Raw genomic sequence first — 21,632 nt, forward strand, 5'->3', positions numbered from 1 at the left:
ACATTCTGATGTGCTGTTTGAGCTTCCTCACTTCACACCTCTAGCATCTCTAATGAGAGACCCTTGAATCAGTCTTAGTGACCCTCACAAAACTCTAATGAGGAGCACGCAGTTTGTTCACCAATTACCGCTCTCAAGCAGATGGAGCTATGCAGTGTTGCAATCTTAATTTAGATGTCTGTTTTTCATGTAGTCTGAATACTTAAGTGTGCATAGATACATACTCTGAGATGAAAGTCAGTTCTTTGAAAATAGAGGACTCGTATGAAGGAAAAGCTAATAACAGTCAGACCTCTGAACTGCGATGAGACTAAAATGGGCAGTGAGGGTATTATACAACCGCTCTGAAAAGGAAAAGAGCCACCAGGCATATGTCTTTGACATTAAACCATATCCAACCTCTGAATACCATAGTATAAATGGTTATTCACTAGACAGGATGCTCTTAGGCCAAGTCATGTCTTATTACTTGTTTGTTCTTGCCTCTAGCTATCAGAGAGCATGAAAGCATTTTCATTGTTACAGCAATTCTGGCATGTGGCTTGGGGTTTTTGCCAAACATTTTCAGTATTTTAACAGTGGATGGCTGTGATGTAAGTATACAATATGTATGTAGGGAGATATTTTATTTATAAATGTATATAACTCTAAATATTTAATTTTCAATATATTATAATCAATATATATATATATATATATATATATATATATATATATATATATATATATATATAAAATTTATGTATATTTATATAAAAATTTTAGGTTAAAAAGTATATAATATTAGGCCATATTATACATTGTGGCCTTTACTAGTACATTTAAAATGGCCTTTTAAAATAGTTTTAGATTGATTTTATATATATATATATATACTTCCTGTGAAATCTGTGTGTGTGCCCCCCTTGCAGCTATATTAGCTTCCACTCTTCTGTGAAGGCTTTCCACAAGATTTTGGAGTGTTTCTGTGGGATTTTTTGCCCATTCATCCAGTAGAGAATTTGTGAGGTCAGGCACTGATGTTGGATGAGAAGGTCTGGCTTGCAATCTCCATTCCAGTTCTTTATGGACCTTGCATTGTGCCAAACCCAGACTCGGACATCAGACTGCCAAACTGAGAAGAGTGATTCATCACTCCACAGAACATGTTTCCACTTCTCCAGAGTCCAGTGATGTGAGGCTTGTGTGCAGCTGCTCGGCCATGGAAACCCATTCCATGAAGCTCCCGTCGTAGTTTTTGAGCCGATATTAATGCCAGTGGAAGTTTGGAACTTTTCAGCCATGGAATCAGCACAGCCGATAGCGTTGGTGACTCGTGTTCAATAATTAAGAGGTATGTCCCAATTCTCTCTCTCTCTCTCTCTCTCTCTCTCTCTCTCTCTCTCTCTCTCTATACATATATATATCTCAGTGTTCACAAGAAATAACATTTTAAAACCTGTTGAAATAGTGAAATATTACTGTTTAGGCCTACTGTATTTTTGACCAAATACATGCAAACTTGGTGAGCATAAGGGACTTTTCAAAATCATTAAAAAAAAAAAAAATACTTTTGACCTGTAGCACAGACACACACACTAGGTTTAGAGAAACTAAAATTCAAGTTGATTTTTTTTAGTCAGACTGTCATACTGAAAAGAAAACATTTGTTTGTAATTAGAAACATAATCGTGCAAAATTAAACTGCTTCGGTTTAGCAGGCTATCCTCAGTTACATGCTTAAATAATTGTCCCTTACACAATATGCACTTTCTTGTGCAGTATTTTCCAATAACCTAAATGAGAAAGTAATATACTTGAGTGTTTGGGAGGGAAGATTGTGGGATACAGATCTGTGAATATTATGATTAATGGCCACAAGATGGAGACTCAACCTTCACTTTGTCTCTGACAATTATAGTCAGTCACCCCCTCACTGACTGAAGAGCTCGTGCCTGTACAGATCACTGCCACTGCTCTCAAGTTCACATGACTTTTCTGTTTGTTTGAGGAATCGTATGTTTCTGTTCTCTGTCTGTTAAAAAAATTAATCGCACATTTGCTTGGGGTAAAATGAATGTTAAACTACTTCCTGAATTCACAATGCCATGCTCGGGTATGAATGCTCGCTATTTACAAAATGCTACATAAATCATCACAGTCCGGGGGTCTTACTGAAGGTTGATTCATGTACAGATTTGTATCCATTTGCCTTGTTCTTTAGATTTATATTTGCACTGCCCAATAATTATTCCATTTTCTAAAATGTCTCGCTCGATATCCGGGCGCAGCATGACCCCTAAATGTTTTCCTGGCTGTTATTAGACCTCTGACAGATGAGGTTCTATTTCTTTTATGAGGCAACGGGTGAGAAACCGAATTGTCCGCATCTCGGAAACGGCACTCTGTCACAGTCACACACGCTGTTAAGTGTGTTTCAATGGATAGGATTGCTCGTGGCAGGAGTCCCTAGAGGGCTCGTTCTGATATGCTCTGATGGTTTCCCATAGCAACCGACTGGCCAGTGAACGGCTATGGAGTGTGTGTGTGAGAGTTGAGGAAGTGTGTTCTTCTGTTCACACTTAAACTCTGACACACAGCGCTGCACGAATCTTACTAGGTTCTTCTTTTGCACGGCAGGCGCGTGAAGAGACGTTAATGAATGCATTTCACTCCCAGGCTCCTTTATTTCGTGTCAAATTGCGCCGTCGCATCTCTGCGTCTCTATTGATGCTTTCAAACAAAGACGCCTGGAATGATCAAACATGCAAAGAAACGTCTAAGCGTCTCCTGCATAATTGAATTGCTTGTTTTTACATTAGTTTACTTTAGAAATTTTCATTTTTAATTCATAAAGAAGTAAAACAATTGTCGGTTTTGTTTTTGTTTTCAAATAGGTTTCCTAAACACTACCTTACTGTCTGCTAATGCTCTAGCAGATAGTCCCACCAATGCTCTTCTTTTTCATAACGAAAAAGAGCATTTTTTTTTAAGTTTTACTTTTAGTAGTTACAAGTGTTAAAATACAGGAGAATAGCATACCAAGAATGATATCTTAACAGTCTATATTAGCATCCAACCAAAATGCTAATGTTCTGTTTATTATAGGCCTAAGCATGCGCTGCAGTTGTTGTCTGAAGATTTAAATGCTTGAGCTATTTAAAGTTGTGTGGATCCGACTGGCTTTGGTTCATCAGCTGGAAAAACTGCTTTTCAAGTGATTTCAACGGTTTTGTTCCTCTGTGTTGTTACTGTTGTAGTTGTGGTGTGGACTTCCTATTCTCATAGAATTAAAATGATTAAAACTGTTTAGTTATCTAAAGTTAGTTATCGTCCTTGGTGTGAACAGGCCTAAATCCCCTAAATTTTTATTCCAAGTGTGATCGGATAACAGGAGACACTCCTGAACTGTCTAATGGCTGTTAACAATAAACATGGATGTTAGCAGATTAGCCTGTTTGGCTATTTTTGACCAAAGTAATACTAGCAACCAGAGGTATTTCATCATCTCAAAAGTTTTTAATTTCATTCAGCTCCATTTTTTTTTAAAACAGCATGCTCTCTTTGGACAGTAATGGATCACCCTTAGACCACAGAGCTGGCAAAGAGAGACAGGTGTGGATGTCAAAATTTGCGAATGAGTCAAGACACGTACCTCAGTCTCTGTAATTTGCCAGCACTGCTCACGGTGAAAGGAGACCCACATCGACAGGCTGTCAGTTTCCTAAAGAGAGAGAAGCATTACTGCATTAACAACTAGATCTTCAGTTCTGTTCTGTACACTTTTTTTAGGACTCATATAAAATTGGTTACCACTACCTGTAATTACCTGTAAGTAAATTTAAGTGTAGAATGCAGTTGTCCCTCTCATAAATAAATACAGGGTACAGAACAAGATTGAGCAGTCAAAAGAGGAATGACTCTGTATTAATCTTCAGTGTGAATGTAACATTTCTTTATTATTACACAAGTCGGAAGCGAACATACTTTCAGACAAATAAAAGTAATAAAGTTCGCACTTTTCCTCTCACCAAACAGAATACAATTGTCTTTGACTCTTACTATTATTGTAATGTAGTAAAAAGCCTGGCTTTCCCAATCTTCACAGTAATTGTCTCCGGGTGTATCCAGCTTTGCATGGGTGGGATTCCAGCTCCTGGAATGTGCAATCACAGTAAGCTTTCATCTCTTTGATATCAGATCAGCATGACAGAATCAGATGATAGAGCTCTACAATTACAGCTGCACCTTTGAAAGCACATTTGGCATTCGACAGAGCACATGCTGCATACATTGACGCCCCAGATACCGTTGACTAACTCGTTACTATCAGATCATATACATCAAGGTTTCATCTGTATGGCCGACAACCCCTTCTCAGTCAATTATTTTCATGTTAGTGAGGCTTAAACCTGATGGGGAGTGGCTTAATCATAACACCCACTACATTGTGCACAATTACAGGCTGTAGCGTCCTTTGTTTAGTATGTAGAATGAAGAGCCTGTCATACTCCCCAATGGCAGATTGTCATCTACACAATGTTAATAGGAATTAGACATGGCATTTTGTGTTACCTAAAGTACCATAAGGGAATCTGCCTTCACTTTGTCCACTCCGCAGTGTTTCGAATTGAAGCTCACATTGCTGGACAAGGCGAGTGCTTTGTAATCTTAGAAAAGGCGGTGAGTTTAAGGCATTTGGCTGCAGCTATTTTAATCTGAAGGCTGGAGCATTAAGTCAGACGCACGATAGAGCGGTAGAAGGGCCTCCCCGAGGGCTAGCTGGTTACACGAGTAAAGCTCAAGAGGAGAAAGCGAGAATATGTGCATGCAAATCAGCACCAGTGCCTTTTTAGCTAGTTAGTTCTTTTCTTTTATGCGAAACAAATCAAAAGTGCCATGCGGTTGTGTCGCAGGGCTTTACTAATGCCCCTGCTTTCTTTCTATCTCTATCTCATGTCATTCACCCTACATTGCCTTCATGGGCGAATATCTCCATGACGACCCCATCCTCTGTCTCTCCATCTCCGGTCTCTTTCGCCCTCTCTCTCACTCTTTCTAGTGTGCGTCATGAAGATGAAAAGTGCCTAATCCCCTTGTGGAACTCAAGTCTAACAGACACACATACAGAATCCTTGCTTTTGGGAAGACGTCACACACAAGCGCGTCACTCTCTCTGACTGAGCGCGGCTTTACAGCGGGAAGCGGCGGATGGGAAAAGGAAGGAGAGAGAGAGAGAGAGAGAGAGAGAGAGAGAGGGAGGGTGGCGATAAACGCTTATTGTTCTTGAGGAGCCTGAACTGGAGGTGTGGCATCTGCCGGGCGTTGTCGTGGAGACAGAGTGCTGGCTGTTCCCTCTTCCCCTTAGCTGATCACTCAGACGCTGATCACAGGGACACTGATCCTTATGGCATCTAGAACAGCAGCCACAGGTAACCAGACGCACGCGTTGAGCACGTAAGGTGTACCTATGTCGTGAGGTGTGTGTGTTCGTGATAGTTAAGACTATTTAAACTGCCAGTGCATGGAGGTAAAGGTAAAAGAAACCGATTAAAAGTGCGTGTTCGTTTGAGACATTCTGCGTGTGGCAGGTAGGAACGGATCAGAGGTGTGTGTGTGTGTGCATTGTGACTCATAAAGGGAAAGTGGTGATGTATTCTGCCAGGGGTTTCAGCAAGCGCTGGTGTGAATTTCCACAGCCCGCTCCTGCTGCGCTTTAGTAGAGAGGTGGGAAAAGAAAGAGAGACACGGGAGAGAGGGAGACATCACTGCGATATTTCATCAGCGCGGTGCATGGAAGTGTGTCACTAGTTCACTTTGTCTGTGACGGTCAGGTGTCTTTAATGCGCACGGTCTTAGCGGAACTCCTTCGGCAGACGGCAGCCACGGCGATTCTCTCTCCTGTGGCTTTCAACGGTTCTTATCTCACGCGCTGATAGACTAGAAGGACTCTGGACAGTGATGAATGCTGTTCTTTGGTAAAGAGCAAAAAGTGTGGATTTCAGGGGGTGGAGAAGGACAGTTTTGGGGCTGTCAGACACAATAAAGAAGACCTGCCTTCGAGAGAGACACGCAGAGCTTTGACTGACTGAATAAGTAAGTAACTTGTCAGGGTGTGATTCACCCATTTGCATTTTCATTTTATCAAAGTGTGTCGTCACATGTGGCGAGAGCACTATTATTTGCTTTAAACCTCGTTAAGACAAAATATAAACTCAGCATATCTCCAGGATATGCAGTTGCGTTTTCACATCCATTAGGGGCTGAAGGAAGGAGGAAAAAAGGATTGAGGAAATGGACCGGGCAAGTTGATACAAGGCTATTTAGGTGTATTGCGAGGTGAGCTTCTGTTAGGAGAGATATAGAGGACATCGGATAAACTGATTCCTTTTTAAATGAACATTTGTGTATGTGACTTTTTGAACTTGGTGTCATCTATAAATGAGATGAATGTGTAGGTGTGACTGAATGTCTGAGTGCATAATGGTTTTGAGTGTGTGAATGGATGTGTTTCGAGAGAAAGTTTGTAACACGGCTTTAACCTAAAGACCTAAGGCTTCTTCATATATTTCATGTCAGGAAGGCAAGTGTAATTAACCTTAAAATCATTATAAAGTGTTGCTGTCTACACCCTAACACCTTCTTATGTTTAATCCTTTGTGTTCGACCTGATTAAATCACAGCATCGTGTGTATCACCTTCCAGAAAAACTACAATTCTTTACATTCAGAAATTCTTTTCCACCTCTATATATAATTAGGCACTAAGGGAATGCTCTGTAATGTGGCATTTTCATGCCATGTAATTATTATGTAACAAACATAGCACAAATTTCACAGTGTTTAATAAGTTTAATCTCTGCTTTACTCTAATTGTAAGCTGCACCAACAGGTCTGTATTGACAATATATGCGTACTGCTTTTTTTGCTGACACCTTGTTGTACCAACTGAACCATAAAATAAACAGTTTGTCTTATTTTTTTTTTATTTTTTTTTTTTAGCACAGCAAAAAGGTTTACCCAGATTAGTCCTACCATATTTCAGGAAAGCCTCCAGACTACTTTCACATAATTTCACAAGTGCTGCAAGAACTGAATGGTATTTAAATGACTGCTCAGTGAATTAAATCAAGTTGTTTTAAATGTAAATGCAAACACTGAATACATAACATTCAACTACTGTTTCAAATGCTTTCAGAGGCATGCAGAAATGCATTGGCATTAACATAAATACATTTTTCTTGTATACTTTTTGTACACCTTGTCTTACAACTGCCAAAGTGACTTATTGGAATATGCATATATTCTATTGTTAAAACCACTCTTCAGCAGGAATGAATCAGGAATAAAGACAGAGTGGCAATTTAGAAAGTGGTAACAAGAAAGTGCCTAAAAATATAGTGCTGTCTGAAGAAAAGAGTTTGATCCAGATTACTTAGTAGGTGTGGTAAATAATGTGTATTTATTTTCCTTGCTCTTTCTTATTTTATTTATTTATTACAATGAATCGGACATATACTTAGACATGTTATACGTTACTGTTTTTGTTAATGTTTGCATGGGCTAATAGGGGGCGTGGTCTCCATTTACTGTTTTGTTTTATATGTCTTTCACCATTTTAACTGAATCTTAACTTCCCCGTAGTCTTGGCAGGTTCAGTCAGGACAAGATTGTGAATGTTGTTGTGAAATGGTTAAAATAAGCAAATAGCCATCTACGGTAGAAACAAGCAGCCAACTAAGAGTAGTGATGTTTTTAGATGCAGAATGGTGGGCACTTCTCTCTGTAGTGAAAGATAGCTCAGCCTCAGGAATGTACTGTGATACTGAGTAATTGAGAACTAGTGGCAAGTGATGTAAACCTTACTTCCCCAGGGGATTTGTAAATCACAAGTCTGTTTCTCCAGAGCCAAGCCTAATAAGTCTGACAGTTTAGCTGGCTTCATTATGGAATTTTGAGGGATGCCAACAGGGTTACAAATTAGACACCACTAGTGTTAACAATCTGCAGTGTATACTAGAGGCCATATGCAGGAGATGCCTAGAACAAGAAGAAGGGATCAGAGAAGTGTATGATTTTACCTGGAGCACTTTTAGTCATTTTTCCCCCTCTAAGTTACAAAGTCTGTGATCTATCTCACTCCAAGATCAGTTCAGTACAAGCATAATACAATTGCATGTCAGCAAGAATTCATCACTTACAGTGTTCATAGACAATTAACAGTCAGCATAAAAAAAACATTGTAGGTTGTTAAATATCACTGGAAAAACTATGATTAAAAATACAATTTTGAAAATGAAAAGAAAAACATGACTACATTTTACATTTTTTTTTTTTTTTTTTACAATTTTTAATATGTATTTTATTGTACATGCTCATAACCCCTGGTTTCCACTATTGGGGATTCTCTCGAACATGGGAAAATGGGAAAACCTAGTATGTATTTGGACTGGAACAATTACAGAATTCTTGAAGCTGGAAGGGATTATATATTAAGCTAAAGGATTTATTTTATGTTGGGCTGATTTGAGTTTCTTCTATCAAATATTACAGCACAGGGCCCTCTGACCTAAATATTAGCACTGGAGATATGATATGATGAACACTGTATGCCTTTTTTGCTATGACAATAGTTTTATGAAATATTCCAGAAGCCACCGCAGCTCACATACACTCTTAAAAATATAGGTGTCGAATGGGTGTTTTAGCACCAATGCCATAAGAACCATTTCCCCAAAGAACCTTTCAGGCAACAGTTCTTAAAAGAACACTTTTTTCCCCCTTAGTGTGAAGAACATTCTAAAAATCTTCAGAACCCTTTTCCGCTATAAATAACCTTTTATGGAATGGAAAGGTTGCATGAATGTTAAAGGAACCATCAATGCCAGTAAAGAACCGTGCTAAGCCAACTAATATTCACAATTAAACAGTTTCTTTATACTGTCAGAAGTATGACATGAAGAACAAAAAGTTCCTGCTCTAAATCCTGTCTGACTAAGCAAGTGTTTTTGCTTTTTAATTAGGCTTCCTTTCAAAGTGCCGATTGCTCTCCTTCAACTCCACTGGCCCTGATGGCCTCCAGGAGCTTCCTGAGCGTCCTCTAGAGAGGCCGTACACTTGCAGACTTTAAAAAAAATTTTTTTTTTACTAAATGTATTCCCCCCGTTAATGCTATGAGTCATCTTTGAATAACTAGTCTTTGAATAGCTCCATTCTTCAATATTTCTAAAGGAAATGATTTTTTGTTCATATTCAGGAGTGGCCAGTTCCATCGGATTTGTGCCTGAATGTACTGTAACAAGGGTCTCTGTGGTTCAACCTTACATCTGCATGCAGTTCACACCCTCAGTGCCACCAATTACTGGGGTAGTTCTCTCAGTTTTTGATAATATATTTGTTTCTCTGACTGTTGTTACTTAGCGCAATGCTGAACGGGAGAATGAGGTCATATATTTGCTCCAGCTCACTTGTTAGCTTGTTTGGGGACAAACAGTTCTCAAAGAGCTTAAGCCCGATAACTATCTCAGTAATCTGCATTATGTGCATGAATTAGCATATATCAGGCAACAAGCTAAATATGCATGTGGATGGATGTGTGCTTGTGTCAGTCATGTGTGTATGTGAGATTTTGTGAGCTTTTGGCAGTTCCATCAAGTTGCTGTGAAACTTACGCACACATTGCCAAAGTAATTTCACTTAGTGTTTCACTTCACTTATTTTAAATTAAAATGCTTGACCATTGCTACTATTAAGTATGCTATGATTATTTAGAAAAATGACTAGGGTGATGCAATGATATTTTAGGGGAAGATGTGTTAGTTTAATCCACTAGTCTGCAAATCAGATTATGTTTTTTGGTGGTGGCACTGGCAGTGATTGTTGCAGTATCATTATCCATCTGAGTTCCAGGATTTCATGCCAGAGCTGGTTTGGACTCATAATGGTAATGCACTTAATGGAATCAGAAACAGACTGTTCTCAAGAGTACTGCTTTTTAGAGCAGCTGTTTCAATTCCCTGGAAATGACAAGCAAGGATACTCGCCAGTCGCCACCAAGAGGAAAGTGTCCTGATAAGGGTGAACACCAAAATCCTCATTAAGAAAATATTTTGTGGTTGCCATGACCCAAAGATATTATCAACTCCTGCAAATTAGTAGTACTTGCTAATGTTTTTTTTTTAAATGCCACTTTAGTTCCTGAATTAGATTAAAATTGAAATTGCATATAGGATTAGAACATTGCGTTAGAACTGAAGGAAGTAGAATTGTAAAGAACTGAAATACAAAGAAAATATACCCCCAATGAGTGTAATTTAAAAAAAAAAAAGTTTGTCAAGACAAAACTTAACAGCATTGTTTGAAAGTTTAAAAAGTACCCTATATAAATATTTTCTTAAATTATATTATTCATATGACAATTTTTGGACCATGGTGAAAAAAAAAAAAAACCCTTTGAATTTAACTGATTTGTAATTCAGTAAATTTCCTGTACTTCTAGTTCAAATTCCAATTCATCTTCCTGTGGGGTATGGCCAAATCAATTTAAATTCACAATTTTGAATAACCACTCTTTCTAAATGACCTCTTATTCTTCTCACCAACTCTTGAAATACAGAATTTTCTCTTTAGCTATTTTCCTCTCCCTTACATAATATTTGCTCCCTCTGAGGGCGTTTTTGAGTTTCTCTATTCAAGATTTACATAAGAAAAGTATGTCAATACAAAACTTGGTTTGACAGCATTGTTTGAAATTTGTCCCCTCTAGAAATCTGTACTTAATTTATATATATATTACCAATTCTGGTACCATGGTGGATTTTCTCTGAGAATTTATGAAATTCCACTTCAAATTCTAATTTAACTTCCTGTGGGGTGTGGCCAATCCAAATCAAATTCACAATTTGTACAACCCTGTTGCTTATACTTCCCTAACTCCTAAAGTTCTAAAAAATTGATTTGTGCTATGGATAATAATAATACCGCTTACTGTGCGACTTGTTGTGGAGAGGTGAGCTGTAAATTAGTATGATTTATGATTTTTGTGAAAAATCCTATGAACGAATCCCACAAATTTGGGATCGGGAATGGTACACGAGCCGGGACTCGAACTTAGAACATCCGAAGCGCAACTGCGCTAGATGTCGGCGCTACCCACAAGGCTGTTGGCGCCGGCAATTGTGGTTTTTAATGTGCGCTGAAGAAAAAAAAAGGAGGAAGCGAAAGAGGAGAAGATGGATGCTGTCCTGGCTAGGGAAAAGAGGTGAACTTGGCATGCCAATTTTGCAAATGACTAGCCATTTTCATTGGCTAGTCAGAAGACGTAGGTCGAAGCAGCAAACACGCTGTAAGATGACCATGCTAAATTTCTGACACTGTCAGAAAATTATAGTAGGCTATCTTTGAACCTCTCTCACTAACGTAGGACCACCGTGTAGGAGCCACGTCCACAGATTGGTCATCTTTTGTCGGGAACAGCCCAAAATTGTACAATCTGTACCGGGCATTAGGGATGGGCTCTTTTATAGGGGCAGTAAGCAAACACCTAGAACACCATGCTATAATGGCAGTGACTTTTGCATGGGCAAGTACAACACATTTTCTGCATGAAATGTAAATTCTAGCTCTCTGTTGTGTTTGAAAATAATTAATCAAGCTTCATTATTAAGTGATTAGATCACCTTTATTTTGAAGGAGAATAATTATAAAAGAAAATAAATGCAAAAGGAAATAACTCAGCAGCAGCTAAGTAAACTTTCATCCATGATTAGCATTGAGGTCTTGTGTGGGTGTGTGTTAATGGTGGTAAGGGTTAGAGTCTTGGTGGTGGATTTTGCCTGCAGGGTTAATTAGCATTGCAGAAGCAATGTCTGGAGGCAGTCGGCTCATCAAATCTCGCCTTTCTCCGTCTCTCGCATCCCTTTCTTTTGCGTGTGTGTGTGTGTGTGTGTGATTGTGTACATGCAGAAAATTGTGTATGCAGAGAAGAAATCAACAAGAAAGCATAAATGATGCTCCTACTACACAGTATGCCGGTGATGAGCGCACACACACACAGACAAATGCCAAAGGGAGGAGGAAACCTGTTGGCCAAATAAACGTGACTGCACACACATTAATGTTATTACCCAGGCACACAGGTGGAGAGATGAATCAGTATGCCTGATTTCTTTGCCTCGTCGTTTTTCCTCTCATGCGTTGCAACATGTTCCTCTTTCCAAACTACCTCTTCTTACCCCTTTTCACCAGCTCCTGTTCTTTTATCTTTGGATTATTTTTTTCTATTGTTTCTTCAACTAGTATTTTCTCTTCCCTTACATATTATCTGTTCCCTCTGAAGGCATTTTGAGATTCTCTCTTCAAGATTTACATTGTATTTTTATTTTCTGATAGTTTAGAGATTGCAAACTGTTAAGTAATTGCATGTGAAAATCTGACAAAATTTGTGTGCCAAAGATTCGTGTTGGTGGGAACAGGCCTTTATGATGTGTATATGCAAATGTATTTGGGAGTTTGACATGAAGTGTCACAGCAGTTTAGCATGCTGTAGTCCATCCAGTCTTTTTAAAAAGCATTTTTTTTTTATTTCTGTTTGATATTAATTTCAAGACTTCATGCTAGATTTACTTTTAAGAATTTGTTGACCAGGGTTTTATGAATATCTTGAGAGCAGGCTGATCAATAGCCATTTGTTAATACAGGATATAGCAATATATTCATTGTAATACTTGTTGTAATAATAGTTTAATCATTTAATTAGTTGTAATAATTTCATATAATTATTTAAATTGATGATATTAATGATATTATATATGTATGTGTTTGTGATTCATCACTCAACGCATCTCTGCTTAACCACTCTGAATCAAACTTCCTATATTCTGCCAAAAACTTTTATGTTTTTCTGAGACAGCAATGGCTTTCATGAGTAGTGCATTTGCTTTAATTAATATGCTAATGTCCTGACCAGTAAATTGTGGTTAAGACAATGAGAGAGAGAGAGAGAGAGAGAGAGAGAGAGACCTCCGATGCAAAAGCCTCTAAAAGCCACCTCTGTCAAAAATGAGATAATAATATTGAGTGATTGCTCTCCGCACATACTCACTAAAACCCAGCCTCAGCTCATTCAGAAATGCCGGTACTTGGGTAGAAACCTATAGGAGCCTGATAAAAAATGTAATATTAAACAAAAACTTTAGACGGACTTAGAGGCTTTTGCATCTGAAGTCTTCATATATAAGGGGGAGTTAACACTTCTGCTGATTGACCATGTGGCCAGGGTCATTTATCTAAAAATTGAAAATATAGAGTAAATATTGAGCTATGAATGAGCTTTATGTGTATAAAGATTTGTGTGCTTGTAATTTAACCTTCTTAGCATCTTAAAAGTCCTGTCATTTGAAGAACAAATACTGACAGGCTTGATAAATGCCCCCTGAATTAAGGCATCAGCAGCTGAGCCCAGACACTCTACTGATTGTGTACTGAATGTCCGTTAAACATAAACACATAGCATCAGCCCTGCCAGTGAGACAGCCGCACACAAACACGCGCGTAAACATACTCATTTATTCCAACGAATATTATATTCCGTAGGGAAAGGGTCATCCAGCACAGAAACTCAAATGAGTGAAGCTACGCACTCCAGCAAAATCATTTGGGTATTATTAAAGTATTCAGTGAATTCTCACCTGAGCTCCAGGGATGTGAAACATTCAGAGATAAGGACTTGATTGACAGCTCGGTTGCCATGGGTGCAGAGCTACACGGGGTTTCAGTCTTGTGCAATGTGAGAGACGTGTGAAGAAGCGAATGTGTAATAACGCAGAGATCAATAACTGGAGTCAATAGAGCTCCACTGGGCTGGATCAGAGCATCATAGAGATACTACAGCACACTGCCTGAAAGCGACACGCAGGGAACAAACACAGCCCATGGCACCTACATTTAGACACCTCTGTATAAAATGATCACCACATGTAGTTCATGCTCGTGTTGTAGTGCTGAATTAAACATGAGATCCAAAGACCCTGAAGGATCAAGGTCAGCACGCACACATTCTCTACCACGTATACAAGCTGATATATCTAAATATGCATGCTTCCAATGCTTCACAAACTCTCCAATAAACTTTGCCTTTTTCCCTTCAGTCTCAAATAGCTCAGACACAGCCTATACGCACATTCACCCGGTGGGAGATGGGACACTGCGCTCTCAGTGGCTGTGGTGGTTTCACTCAATGAAAAATGGATGAGACTAAAATTAGATAAACTAAAATTAGACCAAGTTAATCTGCAGAATGTCCTCAAAGTAAGAGAAACCGCAGGCTTCACAATCTCTGTCTGTGAAAGAGAGACACTGATGTAGCAATGAGGAGAACGGCCGGATTGTTTTCCACAGCTCACCTGCAACGTTTGAGGAAACGCTCTGATCTTTGCTTTGATACGCTAGAAGCGGACACAGAAGGTTTTTGATACTCATATGCTCACAGCAAAAATCAAGGAGTTTTACTAGTGTGATGTCTGTTTGTTGTCTGTATGGAGGGTAAGCATCTGTTAAATTGGACATTGTGGTATCTTTGATTCAAAAAAAGAAAAAATACATATTGTCAGTTTGACAATTTTCTTTTATCCATTCAGTGTTTCTTTTATCCATTCAACACATTTCATCTGCATTGCATTGAGCAAGTTTACTTGCAAAAACAAACTTTTAACATTTATGCATCCCTGGCGGACAACATATTCACTAGCCCAAAATATAATATTAGATCTGATAAAAATTTACTTTTAAGTTGACACTATGTTTTTTTTTTTTATATGCATCATAAGAGTACTGTTAGATGTATAAACCTGAAGAGAATCATAATGGCTGTGTCAATCCAAAAAAAGAACTGTGGTGAATATCACGATGTCCAGCCAGTTTTCAGAAAGCTGAAGGAAACAGTAATTTTATATATTTATTTTTTATTGAGCATTATAATAATTCATTATTTTATTTATACACTGTAACAAGTGAACAGTTGGATCAACTTAAAAAAACTACTTCAATTGGTAACACCTAAAGAAATTAAGTTTTCTCAACTTAAATTATCACGTTTTTCATGATAAAACATGATAATTTAAGTTGAGAAAATTTCATTTCTTTAGGTGTTACCAATTGAAGTAATTTTTTTAAGTTGATCCAACTGTTCACTTTTTACAGTGTATAGGTTATTATTCATTTATTCCTTCTTTACTTTTCTTTATACACCTCCAACCTTGCTTCAAGACTGCTTTCTGTTTTATTGAATGCATGGTTCAAAAGGGTGCTCTTTTTTTGTATCTTGTGGTTTTAAAATTACAAGCAGATTCCAGGGTTCCCCCATCTTTAAAATCCCAATTTAAGCCCTGTGTGCAAATGATGTAAAGCTGTGCTGTCGTGTGTCTGTGTGTGGTAGAGAGCGCGACAGATTGTGGCTGTGACATTTTTTATTTTTTTGTAAAAGACTGAGAACTGAGTACATTTGTTCAACCAAAAGCAGCTTCCCGCTGTGTATAATGGCTTATCTCCATTCCTAAAAAGAGGACTTTGTAATGATTTACAGATAAACTTTAGACTGATAAACGCCTTAGAAATGCACATCTAATCCAGACACCTTTAGCAAGAATTACATCAACGCTCATGCTCTCCCCTGCTGCTGATACTGTCATCAGATCTGCTGGGATGAATTGAATTATTAACTCATTAAAACTTAATAAACTTCTCCTGTCAGTGAGCTGCTCCCCATTACGAACCACAGGCTTAGCGCTGCCCCCTGATGTTCCACCCAGACGTGTCCTCTGTCTTCATTCTGACACTCACGCTGGCAGGAGAACGTTTGATGTGTTGTGTCGCGACAAACCTGATGGAGTTGTGAATGAAACTGAGCGCCGCCAAGGTTGAGAAATGCTTCTCTTGTGCAAGCAAGGGCATTTGCAGTCACACGCCTTTTAAGGCAGCGTGAATGTGGCGGCAGATTTCGTGGCATGCATTGATATTGATTTGAAAGGAAAGCCTGGCCTTGCTCGTACTAATCATACGAGTGCTCGAATGAGACGACCTGTGCTCGGTTTGAGTCAATTGGGTCAGCGCCTGAGAATTTGCACCTTGAACTCTGTCTTTGTGATTTTAACGAATTCCTGTATGTATCTATAGCTTAAAAGTAGGCTACAAAATTGTGGTTTGTACAAACCAGTATACATAGAAAAATGCTGTAAAAACATTATATTTGACTTAGTGAAGCCACATGTCTAAATTATACATTAGAGAGAAATGGGCACCAGGTTTATATAGTGAATGCAGGTCAATCTGTAGCTATATCGGTTATGAGAGTGCTCCACGGTGGCTTGCCATTCACTGAAAATTGTCTGCCCCATTTTTCTGCCCAAAATTATGACCATTTCTCTTTAGGGCCATTTTAGAGCAATAAAGGGAAACAGATTCCTTTATGACTTTATTAATAATTAATTGAGAGTGTGTGCACCTAACCTTCCCCCAAACAATGCTCTTTGATAGTTATATTTTCAAAGCAATTACTACTCTCATGTCTCTTTCGTAATGAGAAACATCATCTTGTATTATGGAACAGTGTGCATCATGTCTGAGGGAACATTTAAAAGATTGAAAAACAACCTAAAAGCGAGAAGCATATTGAAATGCATAACCAGAGCTTCAGGAATGGTCAGAGGAGGTTGTAAGATCTTCGATGGACAACATTAATTTTTAATTACAATACTAATTGGTTACAGTTTAAATGCAGGTTTAAATGGAGCATTCTCGTGCAAGATAGATATAGCTCATAAAATATAAAAGCTCCCCTGCTGGTGATCCTTATGCAAGAGGTTTTAATTGTCTGTTTGATTTTCATATTGTTTGAAATAAGGGGTATATTTCAACCCAATTCGTGTTGGTAAGGAAAGTCAGTCAATGGATTAAAATATACAATTCAAATATATCCTTTTTTGTCTGCCTTTATCTGATTTGATATGGTCTTTGTCTTACGGTGCTATTCTCCTATCAACTGGCCAAATTATTTGGTGAATTTAACATATAAACAGATATGGTTAAAGTCAGTCAATGTATCTGATTTAAATTACACATTTGTGATCTAAATCTAACAGACCTGTGGAATGCCTGCCTTTTGCTTTCCTCAATTATTGATTTCGATTGGCAAAGCAGGACTTGTACCAAGGGAGCATGGGGTTTCCATGGTTATGGCATGTTTGGAGATGTCTTTCTGAAAGCAGGTTTTGTGTGTGTGTGTTTGTGTGTGTGTGTGTGTGCGTGCGTTTGAGAGACAGAGAAAGAGGCGATCGATGCACCACAGGGCTCCTATCAGCTAGAATCAAGAGAGGTCTTGCACAGAAGAGGTGTTGGGAAATTGGGATGGAACAAAGAACCTGACATGCATGTATGTGCATTATAAGGGTCATTCGACAAAATGTTGGCTTATTTGTGTCCCTCATACTGTATATATACTGCATGTATAAAAGTTACAGTAAATAGCTGATGCCAACTCAGCACATATTTTTATAAACATGAACAAAAAATAGTTTATTTATATTTTTCTATATTAGTAAATTTGCATTTTTTTCTTATTCATTTATGTATAATTAAAGGACTGTGTCACTAGGTCAGAGTTTTTCAACCAGGAATACAAAAAGTGTAAAAACAATCAGCTTTATCATGCAGAAATGTAGGTAATATCATAGTAGCCTATTTTACAAGTTGTTTAGCATCCTTTTTAAAGCAATAAACTATTCCATAACTATTTCTTATCCCAACATATTCCAAAAAATATGAAATTTAGCTTGAGATACCAAAATGTAATTTGCATCATAGAATGTCAAACAATTTACATTTTTCTTGTAGAATATCCCAATTCGTAGAATGAAATTCAGAGAATGCATTTGTGGATGTTTAAATTACCTGTAGTGACTAATCATGCAGCCATATCTCTTATTGATATCATTTTTTCTATCTCTGTTTTCTCTCTGTAGGTGGCCATGCTGTTCTCTCCGTTCTCTTGTGCTCTGGGGCTCTCCCTTCTGCCACTCCTACTGTTTCAATGCCCCATCCACGCCTGCCCTGCCCGCTGCGAGTGCTCTGTGCCCACGCGATCTGTGTCATGCCATCGCAGACGGTTAGTGCAGGTGCCTGAGGGCATCCCTATAGAAACAAGGTCACTGGACCTCAGTAAAAACCGGCTGCGCATTGTGACGCCACAGAACTTCTCCTCGCTGCTACTGCTAGAGGAGCTGGATCTCAGCAACAACCTGTTGTCATCTGTGGAACCGGGCAGCTTTCGCACTCAGCCGCGGCTACGCTCGCTCCGGCTGCGCAGCAACCAGCTGACCCTGCTGCCGCGCGGGGCGCTGGCTGGCCTCAGCGAGCTCACTCTGCTGGATGTCAGTCAAAACCGTCTTGTTATTCTGCTGGACTACGGCTTTGAAGACCAGCGGAGGCTGCGGGTACTAGAGCTGAGTGATAATGAGCTAGTGTTTATTGCCCCACGGGCGTTCAGTGGCCTGGCGTCCCTGCGCTCTCTGACGCTGCAGCACTGCAACCTGAGCACAGTGCCCACACATGCTCTCGCACATCTGCATGGCCTGAACACCCTACGGTTGCGGGACTTGGGCATCGCAGAGCTTCAGGCACACGCCTTTAAGGGTCTGCCGCGACTAAAACACCTGGAAGTGGACCGCTGGCCTTTGTTAGAGGGGTTTCCAACCTCCACTTTGCAGGGGCTGAATCTCAGCACACTGTCCATTACCCACACCAACTTGACGTCCGTGCCAGTTGTGACGCATCTGTCGTATCTAACACATCTCAACCTGTCTTACAGCCGTATACGGGTCTTGCCAGCAGGGTGGTTGCGGGGAATGGACCGACTGGAAGTTGTACGCGTGCGACAGGCTAACCTGCTCAGTGTGGAACCTCAAGCCTTTCAAGGAGCCTCCTCGCTGCGTATTCTTGACCTCTGTTACAACCGTCTCTCCACACTTGAGAGGAGCGTTTTCCCTGCTTCCGAAGCCCTGCAGAGTCTTCTGATTGGTCAGAACCCATTAGTGTGTGACTGTCGTCTACGCTGGCTCCTGGAGAAGAATCCACCTTTGCTGTACGGGGATGTTCAACCTGAATGCAGTGCTCCTACCCCCTTAGCTGGGAAGCCTCTTAGGGACCTGGTAGAACCTCAAATCTCTCGCTATGTTATCTGCACCAAACCCAGGGTGATCTCCATGGCAACTTACCCGTCACAGGCAGAAGAAGGGCAGAGAGCTTGGCTATATTGCAGTGCGGATGGGGCTCCACCTCCCTCTGTGTCATGGCTGACACCGCATAGGCGGCACATCACTACAAAGAGTACGGGAAGAGTGGTGGTCCACACCAATGGCTCACTAGAGTTCCGCATGGCAGAGCCTCAGGATAGCGGCATGTATGTGTGTGTGGCATCGAACCCAGCGGGCAATGCTACTCTGTCTGTAATGCACGCAGTTAAAAGCTCGGGAATCAGGGACAGAGCCCTTTATGCCAACCGAAGCTTTCTTTTTGACCCCGACTACAACAGCTCCTTGATTAATGGTACAGAGGAGTACACCATCAGAGTAGTGCTAGATATCACCACCATCCTAGTCTCCACAGCAATGGGCTGCCTCAGCTTCCTGGGCGTCGTTTTGTTCTGTTTCTTGTTGTTGTTTGCATGGAGCCGTGGGAAAGGGAAGCACAGAGGAAGCGTGGACATTCAGTATGTCCCACGAAAGAGGAAAGGTGCAAACTCAGAACTTACAGAAACAAGCGGGCCCAGACGAGTCAACATGAAGATGATCTGAACTTTTTACATAGCCTAGGATTTCACGGATTGCATGGTTATGTGTGCGTGTCTGTTGGACTTTGTGAGTCTTTGGGTATATGTGCTGCAAAGGATGTATTAAATCATGAAAGTTTACACGTGGTATCCCAATGAAAAGAAAGCAAAAGAAAAACACCAAACCATATAATTCGCGTCTTCTGCGATACTTTTTATGTGGAAAGCATTATTTGGACAGTGCAGACGTGATTAAGCTCAAGTTGTTGTATATATTTCATATTTGTGGGAAAGAATGGTATATTTCTATATATATGAATATATCTATTTACAGATACATTACAATTACCTTTCAAAACGCTGCAAAAACTCAAGTTGTCTTCCCCAATAAGCAAAGTATACTGGAAAAAGCCTCGGCAGTGCTGTGTTGTGAAGTGTTTGGTTTTGCTCAGAATTCCTGTTCTCCTGGGACATCCTCTTCTTAGCAGAACCTCCGGGGGAACCGGAGAGTTTTCTGCCATTTTGTTGTATGATGTTAAAATGCAAGAAGCCGCTTGACATGGTGGGTTCCAGGGGCTGTATTCGTGACTCCGTGGAAGTCTGTGGAACTGTGTGAAAATGTTATTTTCTTTTCTTATGTTCTGTCAAATGCTGCTCAAATGTTTTTACATTCTAAATATCTTGTTATATTTTCCAAAGAAAATAAATATAAATCGTACAGCTTGATAAGTGTAACTGTCATTTCAGATCTTATTCTGTCTCAAGTGTTCCCTGCGGCACAAAACCTGCTAAACAGAACCTACACCTTGTTAGACTTATTGCTTTTGGTGCTTCTTGTGTTTATTCATTTTTTCATTAACTTCACCCCTTTTTGGTGAAAAGTCACCCAATTTTGCATGCAGGCTATTTTTGTTGCTAAATTTTCTAATCATCCAAATTATGGGATAGATGAACAGTGTGGTTGCTTAGCAACAGGCATATAAAAATGTAAAATATTAAAGCTCAATGCTGTTGGTCAATTTGAGCTATGAATTCGAAATTTCACATTCATATCCAGCTTCTCATGAAGCATAAATTTAGTCTCTATAATGTTTGTGTTTTCTAAACAAAAAAAATTCTCATAAACCGCTTAATCATTGTTCGTGAAATTTGCTCTTTAGAATGTGAACAATTCTTCAAGTAAACATAACTAATTATAATTTAATAGATGTGTTGGCAGTGACCTTTTTAGGGCTCTTAAAAGCATGAAATGGACTTATATTTGCCCCTGTCTGCTGGATTTGACGTCGTAGCTCAGGATAGTCACAAGTGAAGGGTTTGTGATTGTGCATGTATGTACTTGTGGTGAGATAAACCAATCAGTGTTGTTGTGATGTCATTTTCCTACTGCTCAACAGTAAAAACAAACAAACAAATAACTGTATCTAGAACTAAGTTCCCATGAGTAAGGATGGCAGACTTCGAATTGCATTCTTCCAGGCAAACAACTGCTATTGAAATGAATGGGAATTCTGTTGAATGGTGTTATTGACCTCTTTGATTCAGGTATACAAGCAGCAAAGCCTGCTGAAGCTCTATTGATTTTTACTTAATACAGTTAATCTAAATTGGTCAGGCAGGAGTATTTCGAATTTTCGCACGTCCTGAATTTGCTGAGTTAGATGTGTTCCTGGGTCAACCTATTTGGACATTCCTGTCCAAAAATTTTATCCTAACCATATCTCTACCCCTAAACCTAACCCTACCCCATAAGTTATCCCTAAAATCTGAGGGAAATGATAGATGAATAACACTGATGTAGAAGGTCCTAACCCTGGTTGTAAGCCTAAACTTGA

The 21,632-nt window shown here is 39.4% G+C and overlaps 1 protein-coding gene across 5 annotated transcripts; it reads left to right on the forward strand.

The window, feature by feature from the left end:
• Positions 1–1,159: 1,159 nt before the first annotated feature.
• Positions 1,160–20,606, forward strand: lingo2b (leucine rich repeat and Ig domain containing 2b). Of its 5 annotated transcripts, none has more exons than XM_079856147.1 (2): positions 1,160–1,333; positions 17,993–20,606. In XM_079856147.1, the coding sequence occupies exon 2, from the start codon at positions 17,999–18,001 to the stop codon at positions 19,820–19,822; it is 1,824 nt and encodes a 607-aa protein (XP_079712273.1). In that variant the 5' UTR covers positions 1,160–1,333; positions 17,993–17,998; the 3' UTR covers positions 19,823–20,606. The 5 variants fall into 5 exon arrangements, with proteins under 5 accessions (XP_079712273.1, XP_079712271.1, XP_079712272.1 ...); XM_079856145.1 differs by lacking the exon at positions 1,160–1,333 and adding an exon at positions 5,049–5,411; XM_079856146.1 differs by lacking the exon at positions 1,160–1,333 and adding an exon at positions 5,660–6,075.
• Positions 20,607–21,632: the final 1,026 nt, after the last annotated feature.

Source organism: Squalius cephalus, assembly GCF_949319135.1.
Source record: "Squalius cephalus genome assembly, chromosome: 21".
Classification (NCBI taxonomy): domain Eukaryota; kingdom Metazoa; phylum Chordata; class Actinopteri; order Cypriniformes; family Leuciscidae; genus Squalius; species Squalius cephalus.